Raw genomic sequence first — 22,027 nt, 5'->3', positions numbered from 1 at the left:
AACAGTTCTTGCACAAGAGGGGGGTTTTGTGCAAGAAGGAGCAGTGCAGACTGCTCCCTCTTGCACAAAAGTCCCTTGCGCAAGAGAGCACAATGTAGACATAGCCTATGTGTGTCCAAGCACTTCAGTACCAAAGATATGTGGCCAAATTCCAAAGTGCTTAGAGAGACAAAAACAATGAAAGAGATGGGTGAGAAAAAGACTAACTTATGAAGGGAAATAAGAAAGAAAGAAAGAAAGAAAGAAAGAAAGAAAGAAAGAAAGAAAGAAAGAAAGAAAGAAAGAAAGAAAGAAAGAAAGAAAGAAAGAAAGAAAGAAAGAAAGAAAGAAAGAAAGAAAGAAAGAAAGAAAGAAAGAAAGAAAGAAAGAAAGAAAGAAAGAAAGAAAGAAAACATTAATCATTTGGGTAAGTAGAAAGTAGGCATGTTAAAATGTAGGTAACTGCATGAACGTGTAACCACTGAAAAACTCAATGGTTACAGACATCCACAGCTGGCTCATTGGGAGTGGGGTGCATGCCTGGAGAAAGCTTTTAAGCTGGCTCGTGACTCACACTGGCTGCCTGCCCCCAGGAGGAAGGCTGCAGGAGCTGCTGTGCTCCAGCTCCCACCTGCAGCCTTGCTCTCAGGGTGCTGCCCGCTGCCCGGCACTGCTGCAGCATGATACAGAGGCAGCAGCATGGAGTGGCAGCTGACTCCGTGGGACTGGGGCGAAAGTCTCTATGTAACCATGAACGTTAACTGATAAGCCCAGGCTTATCGGTTAACTGTCTGCACGGTTATGCATTCACATCCCTAGTAGGAAGTCCTGGAAGGAGTTATATTATCTGAAGAGGATGCAATATTGGGGCAGATATATTTAGTGTGGCATACAAAAGAGTAATGCTAGAAGAAATCAGGTGAAATTAAGAAAGGAAATTTTAGCTTACTCCCAAGAATAGCTGCCCTAGAATGAGTGCTAGAGGAGCAGTCCTGCAAGGGCCGGAAGGTTCTGAGAGCCTTCAACTTCTACTAAAGGGAGCGGAGAATACTTGGCACCTTACAGGACTGGACCTTTAAGAATGTGGTTTAGTCCCTTGATGTAAATGTGTGGGAAACAATTCTGCTTTTGGCCTTAGCAGAGGTGGAATAGTTGGCTTCATACATCTTCTTGAAGTAGCAGGTTAGACTGACCAATCTTGGGAATCTCCAGCTTTCGTAAGTCACACACAATTTTTGGGTTTTACAGGAAGGTATTCTGTTGCCTGAGAAAGTTTATTACATAAGCTGCATGTACATTTACAAACAAGAAAAGTTAGTCGTTTAAAAACAACAGCTCAGTATAATGAGGAGACAAAAAAAATCTTCTGCCCTTTCGAATTACCAGATTTCTCTCTCTCTACTTGGGTCTGTAAAAAGCCAGGAAGGAAATAAGGTAGTAGGTCCAAACTGCAGTTTATACCTGTGTTCTTAAATAGGGAACTGCAGTAGACAATAGAAAACACAGTCTAACACATTATAGTTGAGTAAATGACAGTCCAAAATGAAGCAAGATAAAAGCTTGAGTACATTTTAGTCATTTTTATTTCCAGATACCAATTTACACAAAGAGCACTAAATATGTGCATGTGGGAAGAGGTAAAAAATTTGAAGCCCAAAGCCTGAAAATAGCACAAATTAGGAAGCCTGTACAGAAGAGCTCCCCTTTAAGCATGGAGCAAGAGACACTGAATGAACTACATAGTAGCTCAGAGCCCAACTATCATCACGTTTCAAAGACACCAAAGGAGTGGCATCATACTCCTTTAAAAAAAAGCAGAACTGGGAAGAATTAAAGGGCTACTATTAAAGCTGACAGGCCTAACTTTAGTCCTATCAGGTTTGTTTAAGATTGTGGAGACACTCTTAGGGTAGCCAGTACAAAAGTGAGAACCACTAGGCTACAGAGATCCTCTGGGTCTGACATTTACATTTTAATTCACCAAAGAGAGTTGTGATGTTGTATCCCATATTCTTTATGGAAATGTGCTTATGAATATGAATTTGCATAACTGAACAAAGATGACATGAACAAACTACATCTTGTAATATATAATTAGAAAAGTGATAATCTGCTGAATGTGTATATTCTAAGGGGGATCCAGTAGATATAGTATACTTAGATTTTCAGAAAGCCTTTGACAAGGTCCCTCACCAAAGGCTCTTATGTAAATTACATTGCCATGGGATAAGAGGGAAAGTCCTTTCTTGGACTGAGAACTGGTTAAAAGACAGGAAACAAAGGGTAGGAATAAATGGTAAATTTTCAGAATGGAGAGGGGTAACTAGTGGTGTCTCCCAAGGGTCAGTCCTGGGACCAGTCCTTTTCAACTTATTCATAAATGATCTGGAGAAAGGGGTAAACAGCGAGGTGGTAAAGATTGCGGATGATACCAAACTGTTTAGGATAGTCAAGACAGAAGTAGACTGTGAGGGACTCCAAGAAGATCTCACCAAACTGAAGCAAAATGCAGGACAATGTAGCACTTTAAAGACTAACAAGATGGTTTATTAGATGATGAGCTTTCGTGGGCCAGACCCACTTCCTCAGATCAAATAGTGGAAGAAAGTAGTCACAACCATATATACCAAAGGATACAATTAAAAAAATGAACAAATATGAATATGAACATGATTAAAATTAAACCATCTTGTTAGTCTTTAAAGTGCTACATTGTCCTGCATTTTGCTTCAACTACCCCAGACTAACACGGCTACATTTCTATCACTATTCACCAAACTGAGTGATTGGGCAACAAAATGGCAAATGAAATTTAATGTCAATAAGTGTAAAGTAATGCACATCGGGAAAAATAACCCCAACTATATGTACAGTATGATGGGGGCTAATTTGGCTATGACAAATCACGAAAGAGATCTTGGAGTTATCGTGGATAGTTCTCTGAAAACTTCCACGCAGTGTGCAGCGGCGGTCAAAAAGGCAAATATGATGCTAGGAATTATTAAAAAGGGATAGAAAATAAGAAAGAATATCTTACTGCCCCTGTATAAAACTATGGTACGCCCACATCTTGAATACTGTGTACAGATGTGGTCTCCTCACCTCAAAAAAGATATCTTGGCCTTGGAAAGGGTTTAGAAAAGGGCAACTAAAATGATTAGGGGTTTGGAATGGGTTCCCTATGAGGAGAGGTTAAAGCGACTGGGACTTTTCAGTTTAGAAAAGAGGAGACTGAGGGGGGATATGATAGAGGTATATAAAATCATGAGTGGTGTGGAAAGGGCAGATAAAGAAAAGTTATTTATTAGTTCCCATAATAGAAGAACTAGAGGACACCAAATGAAATTAATGGGTAGCAGGTTTAGAACTAATAAAAGAAAGTTCATCTTCACACAACGTGTAGTCAGCCTGTGGAACTCCTTGCCAGAGGAGGCTGTGAAGGCTAGGACTATAATAGAGTTTAAAGAGAAGCTAGATAATTTCATAGAGGTTAGGTTTTTCTTACGTTCTATTTGTGTGCATGTATCATTCCTGTATTTGAAGTTAGACAAGGGAAACCTAGACCTGTTTACTAATCTTGACGTACTAGGTGAGGGCCATTAGCAGTATTCAAGGAACTTAATGGCCTAGTCTTCAGGACCAAGATCTGTGAACAGTCTTGTTTTTCTTGAAAGTCTTCATTATGGGTGGTCTTGTCAAAACATGTGTCCAGGTCATCTGATGCTGGAACCCATTTTACTTAACACAAAGGATTCCTGCCTTTGGCAAAAGGGATACAAAGGGACTACTGCCAGACATTAGGACACCCCTGCTTACCACACAAAATGACTCCTGGAAACATCAAAGACTGAAAAGGGGGAAGAATCAGTCACAAGTTAGGAGGCTTTCCAGCTTGTGAGAAAAAATTATTAGAACTACTGTTAGGGTAAGAAAATGCATGTAACAAGTATTAGGCTTAGCTGGCATGTTTTATTTTGCTCAGTAACTTACTTTGGTCTGTCTGCTACCACTTAAATCCTCCTTTCTATGCTTAATAAAAATCACTTTTGTTTATTAATAAACCCAGTGTAAATAACTTACTAGGGAAGGAGGAGTGAAGAACAGCTGTGCATAGCTCTTTCATTGATAAAGACGACAAACAATTTATAAGCATGCTCTGTATAAAATTTTATGTTGAATAAGACGGATTTATCTGGAGTTCGGGATCCACTAGGGCTGTGCACTTGGGTGCTGTGTCAAGTCCCTTTGCCTGAGCCTTCCCGGAGCTGAGCTGATCTCAGTGTCTATACCTCTCTGTTGTGGCGTGTAACCCTAACTCTGTGCCACCGCTGGAGGAAACCGGAGAGTCTAGGTCAGCAGGACAGGATGATGGGACAGCTAGGTAGGCTCCATGGTATTTAAGCACATCAAATGACAAGTCTCAAGGGGATCTCTGTGACCCAGTCCGTCACAAGGATTATGTAAGATTTCTATTGCAGTCATTATCTTTATGAAATATACATATAGATAATATATAAGGAGATGTCCATTGCAAATTATGTTCTTAGACCATTGTAATTAAAGGCACATCATTCACAGGTAGTGTGCCTTAAGGCAGGTTCCACAAGACAGAAGATGGGAGACATTCATCTCCCTAGTTAGCCATTGTGTATTTGATGTCTTACAAATGGGATTCTATTTGCATACTGAGTAAAATGCTAATGAGGAGAGCATGTGGCCTTCAGAAGCAGAAATTCACAAGAAGAGACGAACATCTGAGGGGCAGGAACTGTAGATAGGTGAGGAGCAAAGAACAAATTCTAGGGGTGCAGAAAAAAGAAAGGGCATCCATCATCAGGAAAGCTGCCTACGTGCTTGGTCCCATGGTAGGAGGATCCCACCTATCCAGGTGGGAAAATGCTGTGCAAGTGTGAGCAGTAACTTATTAGACAAAAGAGCACCCTGTTAGCTAAGTTTCTACAACCCACATTCTGATTTTACATGTTATTCTTTGTTTCTAATATTTCTATTTGCTACCACTTGCACCTCTGTTCTTTGTTGTATCAGCTCCTCTCTAAGCAAATCTGAATGCTGTGTTTTAGGCAAAAGGGTGTAACCAGTAAGCTGCAGTGTAAAGTTCCTTTGGGAAGAGTGTCCCTGCTAATACTCATTGTCCAGTGGTTAGGGGGCCGCACACCATAGCTAAAAGCATGAATGACTCAGGGGTTGGAGAGTGCCTATTAGTCTGCATGAGGGAGAGCAGAGCCCACAGGGGCTGAGAAAGGAGTGTGGATGTTACTTGTGACTGGGAGCAGGCCCCTGGCTCATACAGAAAAGGATTCCTCATGCTAAGGATAGGTGGTAGCAGGATGCCTCACAATCTAAGTCAGTGGTGGCCAACCCACGGCTTGTGAGCCACATGCGGCTCCCGAAGAAAAAAATTGCGGCTCCTGATGGAACCAGGACAGAACCCAGAACTGCTCAGGTCAGCCGCTCTCACGGCTGGGCCACTTTTGAGTTGCATGCGTGCTCAAGGCCCCCCAGCGCATTATGTCATATCCTGCATATGCAGGCCAGGTCGCACTCAGCGTCCCAGCCTGCACGTGCTAGTAGCCGGTCGCTGAGTACAGGCGGCGGCTCCGGAACCTGGGCATACGGTTAGAGAGGGGAGGGGGATTAGTTTAGAGTGGGGGAGGGGGTGGCAGGATGCTTGGCTCTGGAGAAGAGGAGGGAAGGTGAGTGGGGTGTGCATAGCATCCCAGCCAGCACATGCTTAAAGCCAGCCACTCAGCTTACGCGCCCAGTGCCGGTAGAAAGATGGCATGGCGGTAGCAGCAGCTCTGGGTCCCAAGCATAAGGTTGGGGAGAGGGGCAGGGAGGCAAGGTGTCTGGCTCTGGGGAAGGTGAGGGGAGGAGGATTGGGTTAAAGTGGAGGGCGGGGAGGAGGAAATAGAAATCCTAGTACTGCATGCCAGCTCCAACTTCTCAGGAAGCATGCAGCTGTCATGGGGAGCAAAGAAAGAGCATGCGCTTCCTGAGAAGTTGGAGCTGGCATGCAGTCCTGGGATTCCTACACACACACACACACACACATCCTGCACAGGCAGGCAGGCAGGAGGAAGGAAGTCCCCGGCTGAGTGAAAGACCCAGTGTTTCAGGAAGCATGCCAGCTGTTTATGGAGGGGAGGGGAGGGGAGGGGAGGGGAGGAGAAGAGCAGCCCGTGCACTTCCTGAGACCCGGGATCCCCAGGTACCAGCCGAGCTGTGTCTGTCCCCTTGCCCTGGCCATACCTCCCCCCCCCCCACCAGCACCATGTCCCCTGCCCCCACCAGCACCTTGCCACCTGCCCCAGCATCCAGCATCACCCTGCCCCAGCATACACCAGCACCTTGCCTCAGCACTCTGTCCTCTGCCTTCACCAGCACAGTTGGGGCCACATTAGTGAGGCTTGGGGGTTTTTTGGAGGGATTGTTTTTTGCATCTCACTTGTGTGGCACTGACGGACTTTTCTGTGGGTCAGTGACCCCTGACTCAAAACAGGTTCCCCACCCCTCTCATTAATAAAGACAATGCTGAAATATGTTGTGTTTGACATAGTATTTTATTTAAAAATGAAGCCTGGCCAACAAGCCCCCATCCGGGACCAAGCCCCCATCTGGTCGCAGCATCATAACACTCCTGCACCCCCCGGACTCCAAATCTGAGCCTATCATACACTGGAACCTTCTGTCCAGAGCTTCACACACCCCCAAACTCCTGCACCCCCACATCCTCAGTCTTCTGCCACTACACTCCTACACCATCCACACACTGCAAATCTGTCCTGAGCCCATCATACTCCCAGCCTCCCTACCCTGAGCCCCTCATGCACCTCAGCCCAAACTCCTGCACCCTCACAGCCACAAGCTTGCAGCTTGCTCAGTGCCCCAACCCTCCACCTGGACTTGAACACTGTCCAGCCTGGAGCCCCCTCCCTGGAACAGTGTACTGGCACCTACTTTCCCCCGACACGGCTGGGTTTTTTTGCTCATCTTCCTCCCCTCTCCCCCAGTATGTGGCTCTTCGCCACCTGTCAATCGCTATTTTGGCTCTTCATTCCTAATGGGTTGGCCATCCCTGATCTAAGTGCTCTCTAAGCTGTGCAGCCACAGAGCTTCCCTGCACAGGGCTGCAACAGGGAGAGATCACTCTCACCAAGGCCTGATGTTGCCCTTTGCAGGGCAGGTGGGGGAGGGGGAGGAGCCCCTCCTCACTGGCCCCAGTAGGAAGCCACCCAGGTAAGCCCAAGCCCCAACCCCCTACTCCACTTTAAGCTACCCCCTTCCCCCCGCAATCCTAGGCACCCTCCTGTACTCCAAAGCAAAGAGTATAAAGAAAGCCCTTTGTCATTCCTGGGGGATGTGTTCTTAAGATCACTGAGAATGCCAAAATCCGTGAATATTGAGGGCAGGGGTATTCATAACACAATACAACACATTGTCCAAAACATAATGCTAACTAGTGTTTTATTACCTGCTGATTCACAGTCAAACAACTTCAAAACAACAGATTTCCAACCAAACTGAACACACAAAGGTAATGCAGTTAAACAACTTCAACACTAATCACCCAAAACAGTTCATTGAACTCACACTCTGTGAATCTTATTGTTCCTCTGAGATTAGGCGGTTAGCGGTGGTGGATTCACAAAGGGACATTGTGATGGGAAGCAGTATAGAGTTTTTCTTTAAGTCCTTAAAAATATTTTGGTACGGCATCATTGCAGCTTGATTGCAAGTGGCTCTTAATACATTTAAAAAGTAGATGCACAATGGCGAGGACCAGGAGTGAGCCAGGATAATGGATTCCTGACTCGCGCCAGTTCCCCCGCTATGCCTCTACCTCTTTTGCACCCACTGGAGATGGTGCTGGGGGGAACTGGCTTTTAAGTCGGCTCACACCAGTACCTGCTCCTGCTCCCCACTTGCTACCTCTCTCTGCTAGAGGTAGTGAGAGGGGAGGAGGGACTAGTCAAGTTATTACTCGACTACCCGATATGCATATGTTGTTTGCATCCCTCGTTTGTTCCTGTACCTTCAATAAGGTTTCTTTAAAATACTCTCTCCTGGATTCCTTTCCCCTTCATGTTTGCATTACAGAGGATCTTGCTCATCAGTTCCCTAAAGGAGTCAAAGTCTGCTTTTCTGAAGTCCAGGGTCTGTATTTTGAAGCTCTCCTTTCTTCCTTTGGTCAGGATCCTGAAATTGACTCTCTCGTGATCATTGCTTCCTAGCTTGCTACCCACATCTACTTCCCCTACTAATTCCTCCCTGCTTTTGAGCAGCAAGTCAAGCTGCACATGGTTCTTAGTTGGTTCCTTCAGCACTTTGTACCAGGAAGTTGTCCCCAATATTCTCCAAAAACTTCCTGGATTGTCTGTGTACTGCTGTATTGGTCTCCTAACAGACACCTGGGTGATTAAAGTTCCCCATGAGAACCAGGGCCTGTGAGTTGGAAGATTCTGTTAGTTGTCTGAAGAAAGCCTTGTCTACCTCTTCCACCTGATGTGGTGGTCGACAGCAGACACCCACCACAAAATCGCTCCTGTTGCTCCAACCTCTAAACTTAACCCAAAGACTCTCAAATAGGCTTTTCTCTCGCTTTATACTGAGAAATCATACTGCTCTCTTACATACAGGCAGTCCCCGGGTTACATACAAGATAGGGACTATAGGTTTGTTCTTAAGTTGAATTTGTGTGAAGTCGGAACTGGCTCCAGATTCAGCTGCTGCCACTGAAACTGACCAGGGGCTGACTACAGGAAGCCGGAGGCAGAGTTGCTCTGCCCCCAGCTTCCTGGAATCAGCCTGATCAGTTTCAACAGCTGCTGAATCTGGAGCCTGGGACAGAACAGCTGGGGCACTGCCCGGTAGGTTCCCACAGGACCAACCCGGCAGCACCCCAGCTGCTCTACCCGAGGCATCCCGCAACAAAAGCCTGGTCTGCTGGGGGGGGGGGGGGGCGCACTAGCTGCGCCCCCCCCCCCCCCCCAGCAGACCAGGGAGACCCGAGCAAAGCCGCACAGGCAGAGGAACCCCGCTGCCCGTGCGGCTTTGCTCCTATCCCCCTGGTCTGCTGGGGGGGGGGGTTCAGCAAAGCCGCTGGACCCCCCCCAGCAGACCAGGGACACCTGAGCCAAGCTGCCGCCTGGGTGGCTTTGCTCGTAAAGCTGCCCAGGCGGCGGCTTTGCTCGGGTGTCCCTGGTCTGCTGGGGGGGTCCAGCAGCTTTGCTGGACCCCCCCAGCAGACCAGGGAGACCGGGAGAAGCTTTTCTCGCCCCGGAGGACACAGGTGGCGACCCGCCGCCCATGAGCTCCGGGGCGAGAAATGCCCCGTTCGTAAGTGCGGATCCGACATAAGTCGGATCCGCATAAGTCAGGGACTGCCTGTACAGTGCAACTCCTCCACCGTTTCTGAAGGGTTAGCCTGTCTTTTGCTACCTTTCTGAAGCTCGAAGGTGTCCTTTCTGCCTTTTCATCTGCACTGAAAACTTGCTGGGGCACATAATTCTTTTCCGCCATAATTTTAAGAAGATGTGGGGGTAAGCCTGTGCTGCTTCAGGACCAATTCCCACATTAACTTCACATGTAAATTGTATCACTTTTTAAATTTCCCCAATCACCCATTGTGTGTGGTGAATGACACTACACTGTCATAATTTCCCCCTTCACTGCTTGATGCTTGCGCAAATTGCTTCCACATACTCAAAGTCTTTATTTGAATTATAGCACCAATCACAGGTGCTTGTTTCTGTGCTATGTCTTGAATGCAAATTCTTAATGCCTTTTCCATTTTCTCAATCAGGGGATCACTACTCACATGACACCTTTGCACAAGCTGGTGCACTTGTAGCAACACCATCCCTTATGCTTTCCTCCTTTTTGATATAATACATGGTAGACTTGCTAAATGTGAGACATTCCAGCTACGGAGGCCACACTACCACCACTTGCGAGTTTATCCAACAATTCAACTTACTCACTTTAAGTATTCATCTTTTTTCTCTTTTTAACCTCTTGACCACTGTCTCATTCACTTGCTTTCCCCCTCTCCCTCCGCCCCGGTGCCTTAATTAAGGGTGCGTCTTAAGTTTAGCTATTGCAATTTTCTTTCTAGAAGGCACTGAAAAAACATCAGCACACTGCATCATATGCTTGGGCTGGTGCGATGCAATATGCGAAACACAAACAGCAAAACTGCAGATGGTGAGGGCTTCCTGTATAGTGAAAAAACAGATTCCCTACCTGAGTTCGGAATCTGCCAACCATTAATCCTTAATAGAAATGCAGACAGCTTTCAAAGTATATTAATGTAGTACTTCCAGATGGCTTTTTAACAGTCTGAATTTCAGACTAAATATTGGTGGCATTTGTAAGATACAATATTCTGACAGCAGTAAAACAGTTCACATGCATAAGCCTATTAAGCCCAATATCCAGTCATTTCCAGCAAGTCTTGTTTTTACAAGCCATAGATCTTTTTCAGAGCATGTTATGAAATCTGATTTCTGCTCCTGACATTATGGTTTATAGCTACATTATCACTGTTACTTACAACAAAAGAAACAACAGCTACATCAGTTCAGTGATGACAGCAGATTGCTCTGCTATGCAAAGTATTCTAGTACAAGTTAGGAAATAGGTCCCTTTCTCCGCAGGATAGGAATACTGTGGATGGAATAATGTACTGGCTTCCTAAGAAGTGATCTCACAGTACTCTTGAAATTCTTCCTCTGCTCAACATGGATAAAGGCACAACTCATCTATAAAGGGATCTCCAGGTTTCCTCACAGACAGGTGATGTGATTTGAAGCTAACAAAGGGGCATGAATTGGGAGGTCAGGGTAAATGGAGGTAATGAAAAATATGTTGAGAAAAAGAAGTGAATGCTCTATTTTAGTGCCTCTCAAACTACAGTCCACAGCCATCCAGTGGTCCAGAGCCACTGATGAAGATCCACAAAATAAGACAGACAGGTGGTTAGTGACAGGGCAGGGAGATAGTCCAGAAGAAGATTCCCTTCAATGTGTCCTGCAGAATGACAAAGTTAGATTTATTTATTATTTATTGAAAATATTTTTACCCCGCCTCTCTATTTAAATATTCAAGGTGGCTTACAAAATTTTTAAACTATAATATATATAAAAAATTAAAATATGAGACCCAGAAGAATATAAAACCTGCTAAGACATCTTGAGAGGAGGGACAAACACACACTCAACACCAATAATAGCACAAGTAAAACGGGTGGCTTTAGCCTTGCACGGAAACAATGCTAGCATTGGTGCCAGGCAAATATCCCAGGGGAGAGAATTCCACAGCCTGGGAGCAAATGCTGAGATGGCCCTGCTCCACATAGATGTTAATCTTATCTCCCCAAGTGAAGGAACACAGAACAGAGCCTCCCCAGCTGACCTCAATCCGCAGGCAGGCTCATATGGGAGAAGATGGTCCTTCAGATGCCATGGACCCAACCTGTTAAGGTCATAACCAAGACCTTAAATTGGGCCCAGAAACATACTGGAAACCAATGCAGCTTCTGGAGCACTGGCATAATGCGCTCCGTATAACGAGTATTAGTTAAAACTAGACACATTCTGGACCAGCTGAAATTTCCAAAGGCTCTTCAAAGGCAGCCCCACATAAAGCGCATTACAATAATCCAACTGGGATGTAACAAGAGCATGGATCACTGTGGCCAAGTCATGCTTGTTCAGGGAGGGTCACAGCTGGCAGATCAGGCGAATCTGCCCAAAAGCATGCCTGGCCACTGAAGAAATTTGGTTCTCAAATGTTAAAAAAGGGTCCAAGAGGATTCCTAGGCTGTGCACCTGTTTTTTAAGGGGGAGCGTAACCCCATCTAGAACAGGTACCACACTACATTCCTGAACAGATGGCCTCCTGATCCACAAGACCTCATTCTTATCTGGATTCAACTTCAGCTTGTTTGACTTCATCCAGTCCATCACCGCCTCCAGACACCGGTTTAGATCAATCACCGCCACACCTGGTTCTGATGTCACAGGGAAATAGAGTTAGGTGTCATTTGCATATTGATGGCACTGTCCTCCAGAACTCCTTGTGACCTCTCCCAGTGGCTTCATGTAGATCATAGAATCATAGAATACTAAGACGAGAAAGGACCTCGAGAGGTCATCGAGTCCAGTCCCCTGCCCTCATGGCAGGACCAAATACTGTCTACACCATCCCTGATAGACATTTATCTAACCTACTCTTAAATATCTCCAGAGATAGAGATTCCACAACCTCCCTGGGCAATTTAGTCCAGTGTTTAACCACCCTAACAGTTAGAAACTTTTTCCTCATGTCCAACCTAAACCTCCCTTGATGCAGTTTAAGATCCGTGGTCACCAACCCACTGATCGTGATTGACTGGTCGATCGGGAGGGCTCAACCAGTCGATTATGAGGCATTTGGGCCCCCCCATTACCTCCCACCCCCAAGAAGCCCCACTAATGCGACAATGGAGGTAGCACCAGCTCCCTCTGGGGTGGATGGAAGTCCCATAGCCGTGTGCCACTTGCGGGGTTTCAGAAAGTGCGCTGGCTGCTCCCCGTCCCCCAAACAATTGGTGCAGTACCAGAACCCAGGTCTGTGGCATGCTGGGGACTTCCTGTGTGGCGGGGGGGGGGGGGGAGGAGTCATCAGAGGAGGCACGTACCGGGACTTCCTTCCCCTGTAGGGGGGGAAGGGGTAGGAGTTCCAGGAGGAGGCATGCACCAGGGGCTTCCTTCTTCTGTGCAGGGGGCAGAGAGGGGAAATAAGAGTCCTGGGAGGAGGCACACACTGGAGACTTCCTTCCCCTGTGGAGTGGAGAGGCGGTAGTGGAGGGCACCATGTCCCCCACCCCAGCACTCAACAGCACCATGTCCCCTGCCCCCACCAGCACAGAAGAAGGAAGCCCCTGGTGCATGCATCCTCCTGGGACGCCTACCTTTTCCCCCCACATTAGTGAGGCTTGGGGGGTTTTGGAAAAGTTATTTTTTTGCATCTTACTTGTGTAGCCTCAACTGACTTTTCTGTGAGTCAGTGACCACTGACTCAAAACAGGTTCCCCGTCCCTCTCATAAATAAAGGCAGTGCTGAAAATTTTTGTTTGACATAATATTTTATTTAAAAATGAAGCCCGACCAACAAACCCCCAATTGGGGCCAAGCCCTCATCTTGCCGCAGCATTATAACACTCCTTTACTGCCCCCAGATCTCAAATCTTAGTCTATCATACAATGGAACCCCCTCTCCTGAGCCTCTCACATCCCCCAACTCCTGCACCCCCACATCCTCAGTCTTCTGCCACAACACTCCTGCACCAGCCACACACCACAAATCTGTGTCCTGAGCCAATCATCCTCTCAACCTCTCTTCCCTGGGCCCCTCACATACCGCAATCCAAACTCCTGCACCCTCACATCCACAAGCCTGTGGCTTGCTCAGCACCCTGACCTTCCACCTGAGCCCAATACTCCCCAGCCTGGATCCCCATCTCCGAGCCAGCATCCCCTTCTCCACATCCTTCTGCATCCAAATTCCCTCCCAGAGCTTGCACCTCTCACCCCTTCACACACCCAAATCCTTCATTCCAACCCCAGAGCCCACACATCCTGTCTCAACCCAGTGAGGGTACAGCTAGACTACAAGAGTTTTTCCAGGATACCAGAGGTATTCCAGAAAAAAATCTTCCATGTCCAGGGACGCGTTTGTTCTTCTGCTTTTTTTAATGGAAGAGCAAACATGCTCTTTCGGAAACCCCTGTATTCCTTGTTCTACGAAGAATAAGGGGGCTTCCAAAAGAAGGGGATTTTCTGACATTTGGCCAAATATCGGAAAAACCTCTTCCTACAGGAGAACTGGAAAAAAGCGACAGTGTAGCCATATCCTGAGAGTGTATAAGGGCTGGGGATAGCAAGTGATGGAGAGGAGGAGAACAGAGAGGGTGTGGCTTCTAGGAAGGGGTGGGGTCTTGGGAGAAGGATGGGGTAGTTCTTGGCTTGTTCTGACATTTAAAAAGTGATCTTGGGCATAAAAAGGTTGGAGACCATTGATGTAAATGTTAAACAGCATAGAGGACAAGATGTGCTACAGGGTCCTGCAAGTTTCCAACTACCATGGGGTCGAACAGCAGTCCCCTAGCTGCACCTTCTGAAGGCATCCCGACAGGTAAGACAGGAACCACCGCAAAACAGTGCCTCTGATAACCAACTCCACTAGGCTTTCAGAAGGATACCTTGGTCGATGGTATCAAAAGCTGCTGAAAGGTCCAAGAGAATCAACAGGGATGCACTCCCCCTTTCTATCTCCCAGCATAGGTCATCTACCAGGGCGACCAAGGCTGTTTCAGTTCCAAAATCCAGCCTAAAGCCAGACTGAAATGGATCTAAATAATCTGCTGCACAACATCAAACAAACTTACTCCTGCCAGTAAGACATTATAATCTAAATCCTGCCCTGGCCAAAAGAACCACAATGAATCCTCCATCATAAACATGCTGCTGGACTATTTCACTACGGTGCATATTCTGCTGCTCCTCTCAGTAGGAATATGCATGCCTACTATGTGCTCACTGTAGCAGATACACTTGTGGGTTAGCCATTTCCAACTCTCCAACTCAACAAACCAAGTCCTTCCAGGATATGACAATCCCTACCACACTCCTGCATGCTTTTGAGAGATCCCGCCCTGCTGCTTGTGTGAAGAGAAGATACTCCTTACACACTGGTGTTTCCAATGCATCATACTGAGCCCTGAAGATGTGTTATCAGCCACACACTCCTTAATATTTAAAAGGTGATTCTTCCTCTTAGAAAACATAATCAAATATGACATTTAAAGCACTTGAAAAGTGTATCCAGTATCTACTAGCCTGAAAACTAAGCCTCGGTGAAAAATATATGGGCTTCCAGGATTTAACAGAAGCAAAGATTACTCGTGGGGGAATTCTGTGACTTGACTTTCCTCAGAGTAACTGAGGTAGACACACAACTAACTAGGAATCTACAACAACTTAGCCTGTTATATATTTTGAAGAGTTTGTTTGTGGATTTGTTTGTGCAAAATAAAGTCATACTTCCTGATTACCTACAGACACCAAATTTTGCATAAACAATCCTGCCACTTAAATTAGCTGAATGCACTACTGTTTATACCAGAATATGCTTGGTGAAAGGTTTAAATAATTTTTTTTAATTGGAAAAAAGTCATGACTATTCTGATTAGAGTTAATAAAATATGTGCAAACAAAATTAAAATCAAGTAACCTATTCCACTGTCATTTTAGTGCAAAACATTTTTACTGTTACAAATCACAAAATAATTCAAATTAGTTACAGAAAGAGTAATGGAAGCTTAGCGAGTTCCTGATTCAAATTTACAATGTATGGTAATTATTCAATAAAATGAATAATGTTTGAAATTGAAATCCTACAAATTTAAAACTGTTCTTTTACTTCCCTTTTGCAAGCACATTAATAAAAAATTCTATTCTATTGAATTTCTTGAACTTTCCTATAAGTGTAATCTATGCAAAATGACTCTGCCTGGTCAAGGACGGGTCTCATCTGCTAGTATACTGTAAACAAGCACATTTTCACTAATCCTTTATTTTATTTTGCTAGTATGGCTTATGTGCTCTAATGTGTAGGTGACTTTTACAGACCATCTGTCATACATATTTAGCCCAATAAAATGCTTAAGGACCCTATTAACACATGGATTCTGCATCTTTTCTGTGGGATGAGTATTTACAAATTTTCACTATGGCACGCCGGGCTCCTTGCCCCACCGGGCAGCCCTGCTACGCTCCTGGCCCCTTGCCCACCCCGCTATGCTCCTGGTCCTGCCAGGGACCCCTGCTGTGGTGTGCTAGTCTGGCCCCACCAGGCAGCCCCACTGGGTTGTTGCCTGGCTGCTCAGATGCAGCACACTGGGCAGCCCAGCTGCAGGGAGCCCAGCCACCAGCCCTCCACCAGGACTTGTTGGTCCTACATCCATGGTCCTGCCAGATGATGGATGTTACTGGAACAGGGAATCCCCGATTACACATGTTCAACCTGTACATATGAGAATTCAAAATGTCTGAAAACCAATATACTCTAAAGCTAAGGAGGCTATAAATATAAGAAGTGAAGGAAACCCTGCATAATTAGATCCCACAGAAAAAATATCCAATCTTCATAACCTCTGTTTTGAGGCCTGTGTTACTAAATTGTGTAATTAAAAATGCCAGATCATGGTTAATGTTAACCAAGAGCATAGCAGTGCTACATTTTCATACCCAGCTCAGATTCTGTGACAATGTAAAGATTATACAAATGTATATATCTGCTCACCTGTAACATTTGTCCACCTTCTTTAGTACTCCTATCTACAGTGTATTCACACATAAATCACTTTCTGGTTTAGATGTATAAATTGTTTAATCTGTACATGAAAACTGGAGATCTTAATTTGTAACAAAACCAGTAAAATCAGAGACCCATATGCTCCTATTAAAACCAGCCAGAGCAGGATTGGAACTTCATATTTTAAAAGCTTCTAATAAAGCTGAACTAATCTTATTTAGTTTAGACAGTCTGAGCTTTTTCTGACATTTAAGAGGTTAAACTACTTTAAAAAAAATCGATACCAATATGTTTTGTAGATCATAGACTCAAATTATTTTTAATTTTAGCCCTAACTTAATGCCATTCCGATCATCACATCTAAATTACTTTCTTCAGTAAAAATTAACCTCCTTTTACTGAACAGACAACCTTTACAACAGGCCAATTTTCACTGAGTTTAATGCCACAGCATTAATCTGGATCCCACATTCACAAGTCAATGATTTATTGTATCAAACTTGCCTTTTTTGCATGTCTTGCAAAGACATGTGTTAGTCGCTTTATTCAATATAGATGCTAGTGTAGAGAGCGCTGCTCTCTATTAGGGATGTAAAATCCTGTGTAATTAGTTAAATAGTTAAACATTAAAAACTGTCATTTATTCCTTTCCTCCTTCAGCCTATTGTTCACTAAACTATATACATTCCTGCTAGTCTCAAGGCCCAACAACGACCCTTCCCCCTCCTCAAGGCAAGCCACTGCAATCAAGAGCGGCTACCAACAATCAGGCACACACAATCAGACGTGATTTCCTCAGAGCCTAAAAATGCCAGCGCTCTTCCCTCTTAACGCAAATCAAGCAAAAGATAAAGGTGCTGTCAGCTCCAAAAGAAGTTTGTTGTGCACACGTTAGTGAAAAGTAACAGTAACCAGCACCAAAAGGCTAATTAAATATGCACTATCCCACCCAGATACTTTACTCAAAGATCAGTATAATTACTGAGAGCTGACCGGGGGGGTACAAGAATGTCTTGCTCGTGGGTTGTACGAACAGGGAACCCCCAATTCGAGGGGGCGGCTTTCCACGCCGGACTAGACAGCCTGCGTGGTTTGCATTGCTTGTTTTTTTGAGCAACAGCTTCTCAAGGACATGGGAACAATGTGTGCACCAAACACATCCTGCCTCTGCCTAGGCCAAGCAGCAGTTTCGGAGCGAGGCGCGTTAGGGTCTGCACGTTGGACTCGCCGCCGCCGCCGGTAACAATGCACCGAAGGCTACTGCTGCTGCGACAAACGCATCGGGCTGCCCTTGCCACGCTGCCCCCCGCCAGGAAAATACCCCGGTCTCCCCGGCACGCCGAGAAAGCCCTGCAGGGCCAGGCCAAGCTGCGGGACCCACCAGCTCTGCAAGATGCGCCTGCCCAGCCAGCCACCTTCTCGCTCTCCCGGCGCAGGTTGGGAAGGGAGGCTGCGGGCCGGGCAGTGGGCACTTACCTTTGGGGCTGCTCTCTGGCAAATAGGGCGGCGCGGTAGGGGTGACATTGCCGGAGCTGGGCGCGGACAGCAGAGGGGAGCGCTCGTCCACCCCGTCAGCAGCCATGACTATGCGGCAGCAGGGCCGGCTGAACCCGGGGAAGAGCCTTTCCTCGCGCGCCCGGCGTGTGAGCGTGTCACAAGGCACTGGAGCGAGGGGGAGGAGGGGAGCGCGGCCAGCAGCGCGAGAAGCGGGGGGAGGGACTGGGACCTGGAAAGTGGGGGGGGGAGCACAAACTGGCCCTCCCTATGTCACAAGCAATAGGGCGGGGATGGGGAAGGACAGAGCTTCCTCTCTCTGCAGCCCCTGCCGGAGTTGGGGGGGGGGGGATAACTCGTGTTGCAGCTGTTTTTGTTTTCCGGGGCAGTTAATGCGGAGAGGTTCGTGTCCAGGCTTTCCTCACGCAAGGAAATGGGATATGAGCAGGAGAGAGAGCACCACCTGTAGTTGCCTGGGGCACAAATGCAGTAGGGAGGGAAGCCCTGGCACGGTGGGGGTATGTACACCCCCATCCACCCTTGCTTACTACATCTGTCCTCTCAGTATAGTGTCAAGAGTCACTGTCTCTTGCATTGGTCCAGTAAAATATAGCACTTTACCCACATTGTTCCTGCAATATTATAAGTCAGATTTTCATTCCAGAATTGTTTGTGGGCACCATTAGCAGGGAGAGATAAAGAGAGGGGATCATTTTGCTTTTTCATCTGCAAGCTATTAATAAAAGGAGGAAATATAACATTTTCTCTCTTTACTTTCTGCTTTTTTTGCTAGTGGTTTGACCTGGTGTGCCTCCCTCTAGCTCAGACACTCTCAAAGTTTTTATATGATACTTTTCATTGGGGTATCTGTACAAAATTACAGACCAGGAAGACCATGGAAAAATCACTTTATTAAAAATAAAATAGATTAAGACATGTCAGATGTGGTAAACAACAAAAAGCAACGGGTGTTTACCCAAGTTGTAGATGGCCTTACTGTTGCAATTTTTTCAATTGCCTCTTTCAAAACCCTGAGGAGGAGGCAGATGTTTCTCCCCTGCAATTGTAAATACTGCTGTGTTTATAAAGATGACAAATCAGTGACTTTTATTGCCGCTTTATTTATGCATAAGGAAATTCATGCACTTTTTGTCATTTGAGTCTACTGCTCATGTGAGGAGGGTTCTCCTAGTGTCAGTGAACTCTCTGAGGACACAAGGCACCACTTAAAACTCTCTTTGCCTGAAATTCCATTAAGGCACCAGCTGGAAATCCCAGCAGAAGAACTTTCCCTATTGTATTTTCACCCTAAATTGCAAAGAGACATATGCTTGTCACACTGTAATCTAGATACATTACCTATAAATTAGAGATTCCCATGCCCTCCTAATGTATGGCATGCAAGTGATAACATAAGTTATCTAGTTATTCTGGATAATGACATGCTGCAGAGCATTAGGCCAATTGCCAAGTGTCATCAACCATCCCAGAAGTGTGGTTATCTAGGACAACTGCACTTCCTGAAATTGTGTTATTGGGAGAACGTTCCTACATTTATGTAAGAACAGGATAATAAGTCCTGATCCTGAACTGTGAAGTTGGATGCAAATACTATGATTTCATTAGTCAGACTCCTTCCCTCTTACTTTTATTTTATAAGATATATTACTTAGAGCTGGGCAAAAACAACAACAACAAACCACAAACCAAACCCGACAGCAAAAAAACAAGCTGAAAGTTTTCCACTAGAAAATGCTGACTCAAGGAAATAGAAACATTTCACAGGATTTTGTCAAAATTGTAGATGGGGAAGTTATCCAAACATTTTCAGTTAGCTAAGGGTGAAATATTTAGTTTCAATAAGGATGACGTGTTTTGAATCGATCATTTTGATTTGTTAATATGATATGATAGCCAACTCTAAAATGTAATTAAACAATCCAGATATAACAAGATATTTCAACCTTATTATTTCAATAAGATCATTTTGACATTTCCGAAATTAATACTTCAGGATGGAAATTTCAACTAATCATTTTGATTCAGGGTGAAAAATAATTTTGAAATACTGACATTTCCTGCAGAATAGAAATTCTAACTTTTGACCATCTGTAAAGGTGCCTTGTGAGGAATAATACATGATAGGGCACCTGGTTGTTTATTGCATATTGGCCAGGAACCAGTCTGAAGGCCAAGTACTTCCCTCATCCAGCAAGTGCTGTCTTGTCATCTCAAGCCCCTGTGCTCTCTGGAAATGCTATAACTGACTTCGCAGGAGGGAAACTTTAAAGCTAAATAATTCTTGCCAGGACTGTTAAAACTCAAAGGCCCAGATCCTGAAAGGCATTTAGATGCCTAATTCCCATTGGTTGGATGCCTAAATACCTTTGAGGATCTGTGCTAATGTGCTGCTTAACCACAACTCTGGTTGGGGTTGTAAGATGTAATAGGTTTTTAGTATTTGTAGTTGAAATGTACCTCCAGCGCAGTTTCCTACCATGGCCTTGTTGGCAAGTACAGAGTTTTTCAACAAATATGCAGGTATATTCTCTGTTGGATTTTTAGTAAAGGACCCAACATTTCCAGCCACACCCCTATTTTTGCTGTACTGTGAAAGATACAATAGCTAGTAGAAAGATGAATAAAAAGAGAAAAAGATAGGCATGATTAAGTTCACCAGTACCCACTGCTCTGCAGTGACAAGAAATTGATTGTGTGAGACCCATCTACTGCATTGTCCCATGCCTCAGAGGAAGACTTACAAACATGAATATCACTGCCAGTTGCCCAAAGGGAAAAGCTATACCACAATTCAGATGTTAATCTGTTGAACCCTGAGCATATGACCAAGAATTATTGTAGTTAAGCATCTCATTAAACTGACCCATACCTGAGAATGATCGGTGTCTAAATAATTATTAGTTAAGTAAATATAAAAGTAACACACAATCACAGCTCCTTTCAATCATAAAGGATTTGCTATGCAAGAACATCCAGAAAAAAAAATGCAGATTAACTGAGAGATGTAAATTTGACATGGTGTAGTTAATCCACATTAAATTTTTGTGTGGACTCTGTAATTCGGAATTAAAATAGCCTTAATTTGGTTTAGGTGACCCCTGATCTATACTACAGAATTAAGTTGAGAAGCATAGAGCTTAAGTCAATGTAGTTAGGTCGACACAGTTCAAGTGCAGACAATGCATTGCATACATTAAATATTACTGCCTTTCAAAGTCTGTCCCATAATGATCCACACTGAGTCTACACTACCATGGGCTGTCGAATTAATTTACGCAACTTCAGCTACATGAATATTGTAGCTGAAGTTGATGTATTTAGACCCACTATGGAATCATCACCATAGTAAATCAACAGCTGACAATCTCTTGTCAACTCCAGCTATGCTTCTCATTCTGATGGAGTACCAGAGTCAACATGATAGCACTCAGCGGTCCATTAGACACGATAAATTGACCCCCCCCCCTCCAATGGATCAATTGCTGCCCATCAATCCAGGAGGTAGTGAAGACGTGCTCCTAGTAAGGATGAACACCACCAACACAGGTGTGGACATATAAAAGCAGTTTAATTACTACATTAGCTGAAAATCAATGTAACATAGATTGACTTAATTTTGTAGTGTAGACTTGTCCTTCATACACTCCGGAAATGAATTAAACTACAGTCAAAATTAAGACTACTTTAATTTTGAATGAGGGTGACAATTACTAGAATTTCTGTACTCTTAAACAACAAATTGGAGTACTAAGCTAATAATTCCCAGCAAATAATTTGTTTGTTGAATTTTTCCTATTTTTCATTATTTTAAATTAATTTTATGGAAGTAACCACAGGTTTACCACAAGTCCATGCGGATTTACACATTTAGATCTCATTCAGGCAATGGGATCTACTGCAATGCACCCCTATGCCCTTATGGTGTTTTCATTGACTCAGGTAATACATAGTTCCAAATGGTGTCCAGCAAGTTGATCCTATACATTATGAAGTATTGAGAGATTATACAGAAACTACATTCTTTTGAATTAACTAAGTTGCAAGGTCAAGCCTCTCAAGAGATAGAGAGTGCCGTATTTAAGGTTCCTACAAATAGATAATTCAGCTCCCTTATGCACATATATTACAGAACACCCTTTAATTATATTACTGTGCT

At 44.7% G+C, this 22,027-nt stretch overlaps 1 protein-coding gene across 2 annotated transcripts in view; it reads right to left on the bottom strand.

The window, feature by feature from the left end:
- PIP4P2 (phosphatidylinositol-4,5-bisphosphate 4-phosphatase 2) overlaps positions 1-18,084 on the bottom strand; it is a 57,268-nt gene extending 39,184 nt beyond the window's left edge. Inside the window, exon 1 of one of the 2 annotated variants that reach the window (XM_075920407.1) lies at positions 17,833-18,084. In XM_075920407.1, coding sequence (XP_075776522.1) covers positions 17,833-17,938 — 106 coding nt within the window. In that variant the 5' untranslated portion in view covers positions 17,939-18,084. The remainder of the gene's footprint in view (positions 1-17,832) is intronic. The other variant, XM_075920406.1, reaches the window with a different exon arrangement.
- Positions 18,085-22,027: the final 3,943 nt, after the last annotated feature.

The sequence above is a fragment of the Pelodiscus sinensis genome, chromosome 2 (genome assembly GCF_049634645.1).
Source record: "Pelodiscus sinensis isolate JC-2024 chromosome 2, ASM4963464v1, whole genome shotgun sequence".
Taxonomy (NCBI): Eukaryota; Metazoa; Chordata; order Testudines; family Trionychidae; genus Pelodiscus; species Pelodiscus sinensis.
The sequence above is the reverse complement of the archived record's forward strand: the minus strand, read 5'-3'. Positions and strand labels throughout refer to the sequence as shown.